The 11,109-nt window shown below is 38.1% G+C and overlaps 1 protein-coding gene across 7 annotated transcripts in view; it reads right to left on the bottom strand.

Annotated features, from left to right (window-relative positions):
• LOC110461742 (inosine-5'-monophosphate dehydrogenase 1b-like) overlaps positions 1-11,109 on the bottom strand; it is a 48,878-nt gene that overhangs the window by 35,942 nt on the left and 1,827 nt on the right. For 6 of the 7 annotated variants that reach the window (XR_002464172.1, XR_002464171.1, XR_002464173.1 and 3 more), the window contains exon 2: positions 1,150-1,248. Coding sequence is in view for 3 of the 7 variants with exons in the window: in XM_021515375.1 (XP_021371050.1) it covers positions 1,150-1,248 (99 nt within the window). In the remaining 4 variants the exon portion in view is untranslated. Of the gene's footprint in view, positions 1-1,149; positions 1,249-1,378; positions 1,503-11,109 lie in introns of those variants that run through there. The other variant, XR_002464174.1, reaches the window with a different exon arrangement.

The following is an 11,109-nucleotide window of genomic DNA, read 5'->3' as shown; positions in this document are numbered from 1 at the left end:
GGGGGCTCCATCAATTTGATGTTTATGCCCTCGGGGGGGTCCTGTTGCAGAGGCGTGAAAAAGGGGATTATTTACAGTGATTAGGTGGGTTTATTGTGATTTTTTTGTGCAAGGTATAGACAAAAAGATAAAATCTGGCATATGTTTAGCGTGTGATGAGGGCTTCAAGGGCTGTGTAGGGTAATTGTGCCTTTAAGTCCTCTAGTGTTGTGCATTGTACTGCTGCTTTGGGAAGGAGATTCCGTTGTTATTGTGTGTGGAAAGAATGAATATTTGTAGGTGTCCTTTGTTGCAGATATGTGTTTGTATGCGTGAGGGTGTGCATGTCTGGTGCGAGGGTCTACGGGTGTGAGTATATGAGTTGGGTTTAAAGCTACGATTTGTGTGTATGATTTTGTAAAAAAGGATAATTCTTGTGTAGCTGCGCTGTGTTTGTAATGTTGGCCATTGTAGTGTGTGGATCATGTCTGTTACAGAACTAGTGTTGTGGTATCTGTTGTGTACGTAACGTGCTGCTCTTCGTTGTGTTTTTTTCTATTTGTTTAATTTGGTTTGTGTTGTGTGGATCCCAAATGGAAGAGCAGTATTTAAGTTTTGGCCTGACTAGTGCTTTGTATGCATGTTATTTTATATGTGGTGAGTTTAATTTTAAGTTCCCAAAAAACTCAGGATCCGCCACTGCACAGTGGAAGTCTGATCAATTACAGAGGAACAGTAATTGAACTAAAATTAACACAGTAAGTAATGTCTTTTGACCCAACAGAAACAATGTCGTGTTCATATTGGCCTATAACCTCTTGTTACACGAACTTCTATTTACAGAATTCCGTTTGTCTCATAATAGATACTTCAGGGAGTGCAACGTACGCATTCACCCGTGCTTAGTCAGAACACTTTGTTTACGTTACGACTCGCCGGTAAATTTACCTAGAAATATGGGAAATATATGGAACATGTTAAGTTATTCACGTAACGTAATACCCGTCGTTCAGTATAACTGTAGCGTATAACATTGTGAATGATTGGTTAGAAAACATGGGCACAAAATGAAATGTATTTTTAGATTACGTTACTTGGTAAACAGTGGTCGAAATTACAATGACTTTGACACAGAAGACAGTCCCCGTTATCTTTGTATAGTTAACTTACTTATATGTCATTCCATCTCCATTTGCAAATAGTCCAGCCCCGGTTAAACCATCGTCAGGAACGTATCCAGCACCGCCAGTTATTAGATAGTCTGCCATGCTGTCGAGAAGAAAAAAGACTGGCGTTACTAATGGCTGAAACGGCATATAATACGGGACAATAATTCCGGAATAAGCAAGATTCTGAAAATTCGTTTGTTCATCTTTTTTTCGAAAAAACTGTTACTCACTTCAAAAACGTCTTTATCGTCTCGTGCTAGTTCAGAAGATGTTTCAAAAATAGAATCGCAGCTGTAGACGTCTACGGACAAAATGCTGTTTTTTAAACACACCTACAGTTAACGTACGTTAGTGCTAGTGGTACTCGGAATGACAATGGTGGCGTACGTGGGAAGGCAACAATAATCATAAAATGTATGTATATTCTAGGAAGGATCTCGTATGATGTCATTTATGTAGCTAGTGCAACTGATAAGAGAAACGGAGACACAATTTACCTGTGGAGGACAAGCTGAATACTCTCATCGGTTTTCTATAGTGCAAGTTTATAAGATATGTAAAGGTTATTGCATGGTTTTCGAGTAACAAGGGATTTATTACACCCGAGCGAAGCGAGCTGTAATAAGTCCCGAGTGACGAGAAATCATGCAATAACTGGCTTACTGCATGCTTCCCAACTCGAACAACACAGAAAAAATGAGTAAAAAATGTTCACCTGGACAATCTTTTTACCTACCCTACACTGCAGATAATTTACATGGACCTGTGTGAGTGAGTACTAATCAGAACCAGGTAAGTAAAGGTTATTGCATGGTTTTCGAGTAACAAGGTATTTATTACACCCGAGCGAAGCGAGGGTGTAGTAAGTCCCGAGTGACGAGAAATCGTGCAATAACTGGCTTACTGCATGCTGCCCAACTCGTACAAAACAGAAAAATTGAGTAAAAAATGTTCACCTGGACAATCTTTTTATCTCCCCTACACTGCAGATAATTTCCATGTACCTGTGTGAGTGAGTACTAATCAGAACCAGGTAAGTTTGTCTTTATTCTCAATAGCCCAGTCGGAGTGTATCCTTCATAATGGATACAAGTGTTTTTGGATTACTATCCACCTCCAGTGTCAGGGAAGGTAAGGAGTGTCTGTTCAACAATTAGAACAAAATACGGGAAACAACGTTGAATTTCTGACTACATTTTCAGTTTAATTTTCAAGATGTGGCAAAGGTACAGGATATTGAAACCATTTTCATTCATACAATGTAAGGGTTTATCAATCCCTAAGGAACTCCATTTCTTTCAATGAATGGAATATTTGAATGTACAATTTTGTATAAAGAAACAGCTCCTAAAGTTTATAAACTTTTCCAGGAAATGCTTATCCTCTCACGTGATAAGGAAATCAATAACGCTGCTAACTCAGTCGTTTTGTTTGTTTGTTTTTCAATCATGAACTTACCATTCTTAACTTTATTTTTGTTATTTTTCATATTTTAAATGTGTCAATTAAGTTTATCCTTTCCACTGTATTGACTTCATCGTTACCTTCTTATTGATTATCTCCCCTTTCTTAAAGCATTTGTGACCACAGTCCACTGGACACACCCCTTTTCATGGTCATGTAATCATGATTGGCCATAAAAGGGGATTATGTGTGCAGTGGACTGTGGTAGCAAGTGATTTATTGCCCACAGTTTTCCATTGTGAGAGGTGGGAAGTATGCAGTAAGGAATTTATTACACCCGAGCGAAGCGAGGGTGTAATAAGTCCCGAGTGACGAGAAATCATGCAATAACTGGCTTACTGCATGCTGCCCAACTCGTACAAAACAGAAAAATTGAGTAAAAAATGTTCACCTGGACAATCTTTTTATCTACCCTACACTGCAGATAATTTACATGTACCTGTGTGAGTAATAATCACAACCAGGTAAGATTGTCTTTATTCTCAATAGCCCAGTCTGAGTGTATCCTTCATAATGGATACAAGAGATTTTGCATTACTATATCCAGCTCCAGTGTCAGGGAAGGTAAGGAGTGTCTGTTCAACAATTAGAACAAAATACGGAAAACAATGTTGAATTTCTGACTACATTTTCAGTTTAATTTTCAAGATGTGGCAAAGGTACAGGATATTAAAACCATTTTCATGCATACAATATAAGGGTTTAACAATCCCTAAGGAATTCCAGTTCTTTCATTAATGGTATATTTGAATGTGCAATTTTGTATAAAGGAACAGCTTCTAAAGATTATAAACTGTTCAGGAAATGCTTATCCTCTCACGTGATAAGGAAATCTTTTTGTTTGTTTATCAATCATGAATTACCATTTTTAACTTCTTCTTTTCTTATTTTAAATGTGTCAACTTATATAAGTTTATCCTTTCCCCTGTATTGTTTTACTGATTGATTATCTCCCCTTTCTTACAGCATTTGTGACCACAGTCCACTGGACACACCCCTTTCATGGTCATGTAATCATGATTGGCCATGAAAGGGGATTATGTGTGCAGTGGACTGTGGTAGCAAGTGATTTATTGCCCACAGTTTTTCATTGTGAGAGGTGGGAAGTATGCAATAAACCCTGAAATAGATCTACAGGTGCCCGTGGTCTAAATGACGTCACAGATCAAGACTTATCACAAACAACGAAAGCTCTAACTATGCGCACAGCTATAAACACCCAGTAGTACAATAGTACCAAAACTGCAAGCCAACTCCCACGCCAACAATAAACCATATCCAAATAGAAATAATAAAATACGCATGGACAAGTTCGAGTTGAAGACGGAACATCCAATGGAGAAGTATTCACGGCACAAGAGTCAGTTCACAGACACATCACACATCCCCAGTCCATATAACGTACCGCCCATCCACCCAACGGACCCCACGTCGACAAAAGCAAAGCCAGATTTGGAAGCGCCAATCCACAGCTATATGACGCCCCATGGTGAACATGCCCCTTTGCCTCCTGTACACGTTCAAGGTTAAGTAGACCTGCTGTATCACACTGCATGCCATTCAAGGCGACTGATCTGTGGCCACTGCAGGGTCGGGGTTTCTTTAGTGTCTTCTACTTAGAAGACATCCGTAGGCAATCGTCTTCATGTTATACTGGCTGTTGCGAGGACGTTCGAACACATGCAAACATATAAATAATACTACACACCTAACTCAACTCGGGGCCACTGACTTACTTGTCGACCTGCTCTGGGATACCTGCCTATCCACAGCCAAGAAAATGGGGACCCTGGATGTCCAGAACTAAATGTAAACTTAAGCAGACCTCACCATTAATAAGTAACCCAAGAACACTGGTTACATAACTTTGAACACCGCGAACTGATTGAAGTTCTGCCTTATTAGAATTATACTTCGCTAAGAGCGTTGATGACAAAGACGTTATCACCATTATAATTGGAAATGGATGTTGAGAGTGTGGCTATTCTCTTGAATAAAGATATTAAACATGTCATACTATCTCTTGAACATCTAAATCGTCGCCATTAGCTAATGCTGCATGACAAAATGTGCCTCATAGACGTATAACTGCAATTCAGAGGCAAACCAACTCAGCTTGTAATCTAATTAAAGTTCACACTTGATCTAAATAGCAAGATAGTACTCTTAGCTGGATGGAGACCTCAACTGTTCTTGAATTGCATCAGAAAAGGACAATCGACACAGTAATTGACCTCAACAGACCTGACCAGATCACAATGTGGGAGGAAAAAATGGAAAACTTCCACATAAAGGAGGTTTTAAGCGAGGCTACAATCCTAATAGTAAACCAAACCCAGGACGATTGTCGAATCTGTAAAGGAGTAAGAGGTTTGCCCGCAAATCGTTGATGTCAGCAAAGAAACAAACTTGTATGTTTGAGATTGAAAGACATTGGGGAAGCACTCACCAGTTAAAGTTACAATGTATACTTAGTCACGGATCGGAGGACATGTGCACTGCGCGGAGCCCAGAGGCAGTACTAAGCGACAAAAAGGAACGATTTATGTAAAGAAATAATGAACTACTTGGAAAAAGAACCGTGGCTTCTTTTTAAATCTTATTTACCGGCGAAGATTGTTTAAGTCCTCGCTTGCAACTGAACTAACAATGTCAACTGCACTAAAGTACGTCTTTACTGAACATTTGTATATGTGGCATCACTTTGACAAGGACGCGGAAACCTCTTTGACTTAGAGATGCTCTGTGTCACAGAAACAAGGATAACAGAGAATCCCAACTCATTGTATGTTATTCCAAGGCACATAGAAAAGGCTACTGCACGACAATGATTTCTATATTTAACAAACAGTGCACTTATACCATGAAGCATTGGTCACAGTGAGGTCAATTGTGATCTACATCTTGCACTCTGCCCAAGATGTCCTTGTACACCAAATCTGGTTACTCCAGGTGAAATAGTATAGAAATTATGCCCCGAACAAACGTTAACAAACGTGAAGGTCAAAGGTCAAGTCGCACGTCACAGTGACCTAATTCTTGCACTCTGCACTCAGTCTTCCGAAGAAGTCATTGTACACCAAATCTGGTTACTCCGGCTGAAATAGTACAGAAGATATGTCCCGAACAAACTTTGTCAAACGTTAGGTCAAAGTTCAAGTCAAGCACTCTGCACTCCGCCAACCGGGAACCAAGAGGTCTTACTGCAGGGCACATTGAAATGGAGGGCCTGCGAATTTGTTAATAACTTTATCAACAATATGGTAGCCATCATGAAACAGGCGAACAATCTCAGGGAATGGATACTTATCACAGGCGAACAATTTCAGGGAATGGATACTTATCACAGGCGAACAATCTCAGGGAATGGATACTTATCACAGTTCGTAGGAGACGTCATGCAGGACAACACAATCCTGGGAAGCTGCATAGGACCACTACCAGCCAGATCAAGTGGAGTTCCTCCTGGTACTCCGGTCTTCTCACATTAAGACCCCCTACACCTACTTCCTCGCACGCTAACACTCGGGCCAGCAAGAGTGATAAATATAAGTTGTAAAAACGTGTTTCATAATTTTTGAAAAAAATAAATTAAGAATATATTTTTCACCAAATACCTTAAGCGTACTTCGAAACCATCACGAAAGACACGACAGCAAAAAAAACCCCAAAAACCCCAGAATTTAAGGCGGCTCAAATACCACCTTGTATCTCGAGGTTTAATGTAGGACACGCATTCCTATTTAGTGCACTATTTATTGTAGACTCACAGTGCTGTCATGGTCGTCGTAGTAAAAACAAAAGCTTTAAATGAATACATGTAGTACGTACTGTGGTGAGATATTATCAACCAATCAGAATGATGGATTAGACATGCCAAATTAACAATATGCATTAACGAATGCAGCAGATAACACACTAATAGAGACACAGGTGGACTAGTTTAGTTAAGACTTGTCAACCAGTACCTAAACATATTTTGTTTTTTTCTGAAACGGGAGTCTAATATAACACCCAAGAAACCATATGATAAACAGTCAGATTCTGTACGAATGTGTCAACCCGTACTCAACTTTGACCACACAAAACAGATATGCTCATTTAAAACTGTGATCAAGGCTTAAATGATGATGCCAGATACAATGAAGCTCTCTGAAAACTGGTTGATCGATGATGTTCGCTAATTGAAAACTGTAAGAAAAACTCGAATGATGGCTCTATAAGCTGGTATTAGAGCTGACATGATGATGTAGATGCACGCTCCGTAGCAACGCAAGATGTAATTACTTCACAGGCTAAAAGTATTCAGGTTAATTTGGTAGACAAACATTCCTGACTTACGATTGACCGGAAACTCTGACCAGATTCACATAAGGTTTTTTTCTTTTTATGTCATGATCATCAAAATGCCATGTCAAAATGATCTGAGAAAATTTCCCTTATAGCAAATAAATGTTTACTTGAAATTTACCTGAATTAGACATGAACAAAATTTAAGATATTTTACAGTTAAATTCATGTCAATTTTGCCCGTGTTTTACTGTAAATGTTATAATTTAACATTTATGAGGTTGCTGTATCATAAAATAATGATGCTAACTCACCTTTTTACACAAGAAGACTACGTAAAGTCATAGTTATGATGCTATCAAGCGATGCAACGCTTTACATTGTTTTTCATAATGAGACAAATTTTTATTCTCAAGTTTTCAATTATATACTGGAAATGAAAATTAACCATGAATTTTTTTGTTGAAAATCGGAATTCTTTTTCATGAATGTTTTAGCGAAAAGCGGTGTAGATATATGCTGTAAAATGTCTTGAATAAGAAAGACGATTATCACACATGATATAACACACACTGTCTACATAAAACTGATATAGAAATACTTACCCGATTGAGGCTATGTACTACGTGTTATAGTTAGATATTTCTGTTTGCCCCCTCCATGGTTTCCGTCACAATGCGCTGTAGGTTTTCGTATATATACAGTTATCTCCCCCTAAATTTCGTTTTGGACATAACTGTAGCCCAATTTGACCCATCCAAAATATCCAGTTTCGCTCTCTGCACCCCTGGAATATTGTCATAGCAAAATCAAAGGCTCGGTGTGCATCACCTTGAAGATGAGACGAGAAGACTAGTTTGATCCTTTGATGTACATCAAAAGAATCTCGCGGTCACGTAACGGTAAAAGATGACAGGCTTTGGAGTCGGGCGTCTCTCCTTTATAATCTTCAAAGGACAGGAATCAGCAAAGCGATTGTTTTTTTTACCCGACACCAATCAAACAGCTATCATCGTGCCTTCGATTTTGCTATGACATATTCCGGGGGTGTAGAGAGCGAAAGTGACCGTAACCCCTGGCTATTAGGGATGAATTGGACCATGACTCCTCCTCTGACCAGGTAGCTCAGTCGGGTAGAGAGAAAGCACGGCTTGTCTCCGCCGAATTGTTACACTCAGAAAACTTGTTGCTCATTATAACTTGTTTATTTTATCTTCATTATTTTTCATTAAAGTCCTGTAAAGTATGGTTTTCTTTTCGTGTCTACAACAATCTTCAATACGTAGTTATAGCTATTGGCAGTGGTACGGGGTTCCCTAAGGCCAATTAGCTTCATTAGCGACTTTGCAACAGCTGTACAAATGGTCAGATAATGATATACGTCCATTAAAACCCAAAAGTTAAGATATTGCTATGCATGTATGTTAAAACAAACTTTATGAAAGCTAAGATAAATTAGTGTGAAAACTCCCATGATAAATGCTCATTGAAAATGTTATGAAAGCTCTGTTTATAATCGATGTTCTCTCATTGAAACTTTAATAAAACTCCAGATAATGGAATTTTATATGTTTGACCATTGTGAAATGTTTAGAAAGCTAAGATGATACTAAATTGACTATATGCTTTACTGAAAACTAATGAAAACCCATATATAAAAAAATGTTCGTTCATTGAAAACAAACTAAAAAATTCAGGTGATGATAAATAGACTACTTGCTAACTGAAAACTGCAAGGAAACATATATCTATTCTAATGTTCGTTCATTGAAAACAGTCCAGAAAATTCAGGAGATGATAAGTCGACTATTTTCTAACAAAACACTTATAAAATCTCATACCTGTATGAAAGCATTCTACTTGAAAACTGTTAAGATGCTAGCTGAGAACGGTAAGGAAACCTCTTATCTATATAATAAGGTTTGATAGGTACTCAATGAGAACTATCTATATGATAAGGTTTGGTAGGTACTCAATGAGAACTATCTATATGATAAGGTTTGGTAGGTACTCAATGAGAACTATCTATATGATAAGGTTTGGTAGGTACTCAATGAGAACTATCTATATGATAAGGTTTGGTAGGTACTCAATGAGAACTATCTATATGATAAGGTTTGGTAGGTACTCAATGAGAACTATCTATATGATAAGGTTTGGTAGGTACTCAATGAGAACTATCTATATGATAAGGTTTGGTAGGTACTCAATGAGAACTATCTATATGATAAGGTTTGGTAGGTACTCAATGAGAACTATCTATATGATAAGGTTTGGTAGGTACTCAATGAGAACTATCTATATGATAAGGTTTGGTAGGTACTCAATGAGAACTATCTATATGATAAGGTTTGGTAGGTACTCAATGAGAACTATCTATATGATAAGGTTTGGTAGGTACTCAATGAGAACTATCTATATGATAAGGTTTGGTAGGTACTCAATGAGAACTATCTATATGATAAGGTTTGGTAGGTACTCAATGAGAACTATCTATATGATAAGGTTTGGTAGGTACTCAATGAGAACTATCTATATGATAAGGTTTGGTAGGTACTCAATGAGAACTATCTATATGATAAGGTTTGGTAGGTACTCAATGAGAACTATCTATATGATAAGGTTTGGTAGGTACTCAATGAGAACTATCTATATGATAAGGTTTGGTAGGTACTCAATGAGAACTATCTATATGATAAGGTTTGGTAGGTACTCAATGAGAACTATCTATATGATAAGGTTTGGTAGGTACTCAATGAGAACTATCTATATGATAAGGTTTGGTAGGTACTCAATGAGAACTATCTATATGATAAGGTTTGGTAGGTACTCAATGAGAACTATCTATATGATAAGGTTTGGTAGGTACTCAATGAGAACTATCTATATGATAAGGTTTGGTAGGTACTCAATGAGAACTATCTATANATAAGGTTTGATAGGTACTCAATGAGAACTATCTATATGATAAGGTTTGGTAGGTACTCAATGAGAACTATCTATATAAGGTTTGATAGGTACTCAATGAGAACTATCTATATGATAAGGTTTGATAGGTACTCAATGAGAACTATCTATATAAGGTTTGATAGGTACTCAATGAGAACTATCTATATAAGGTTTGGTAGGTACTCAATGAGAACTTTCGGGCTTCTGTCGTTTATAAGTCGCGTTGAGGAAAAACTGTACTGATGCTATATGACAGTCATCCACGCTACTGCTTAAGGGCAGGAGCCCGAAAGTTCTCAATGAGTAACTTTCTGTAAACCTTTAAAACGTATGTTTCCCATATATCTTTGCCACTGAAAACTATTATGCCGGCGTTGATAGTGATAAATATTCGCCCATTCGAAAATGTAAGGGAGACTCGGGCATCAGTACATGTAGCATATATCAGGTTAATTGAGTACTAACTATCCGTCCTTAGAGTACTATCTGTCCGTCCTTAGAGTACTAACTATCCGTCCTTAGAGTACTAACTGTCCGTCCTTAGAGTACTAACTGTCCGTCCTAAGAGTACTAACTGTCCGTCCTTAAATTACTAACTGTCCGTCCTTAGATAACTAACTATCCGTCCTTAGAGTACTATCTGTCCGCCCTTAGAGTACTAACTATCCGTCATTAGATAACTAACTATCCGTCATTAGAGTACTAACTATCCGTCCTTAGAGTCCTATCTGTCCGTCCTTAGAGTACTAACTATCCGTCCTTAACTTACTAACTGTCCGTCCTTAGAGTACTAACTAGCCGTCATTAGATAACTAACTATCCGTCCTTAGAGTACTATCTGTGCGTCCTTAGAGTACTAACTATCCGTCCTTAAATTACTAACTGTCCGTCCTTAGAGTACTAACTATCCGTCCTTAAATTACTACCTATCCGTCCTTAGAGTACTAACTGTCCGTCCTTAGGGTACTAACTATCCGTCCTTAGAGTACGAACTGTCCGTCATTAGAGTACTAACTATCCGTCCTTAGAGTACTATCTGTGCGTCCTTAGAGTACTAACTATCCGTCCTTAAATTCCTAAATATCCGTCCTTAGAGTACTAACTGTCCGTCATTAGAGTACTAACTGCCCGTCCTTAGAGTACTAACTGTCCGTCCTTAGGGTACTAACTATCCGTCCTTAGAGTACTATCTGTGCGTCCTTAGAGTACTAACTATCCGTCCTTAAATTACTAACTGTCCGTCCTTAGATAACTAACT

This window comes from Mizuhopecten yessoensis, unplaced genomic scaffold, assembly GCF_002113885.1.
Source record: "Mizuhopecten yessoensis strain PY_sf001 unplaced genomic scaffold, ASM211388v2 scaffold10651, whole genome shotgun sequence".
Lineage (NCBI taxonomy): Eukaryota > Metazoa > Mollusca > Bivalvia > Pectinida > Pectinidae > Mizuhopecten > Mizuhopecten yessoensis.
Note: the sequence above shows the minus strand (reverse complement) of the source record. Positions and strands in the feature narration are given on the sequence as shown.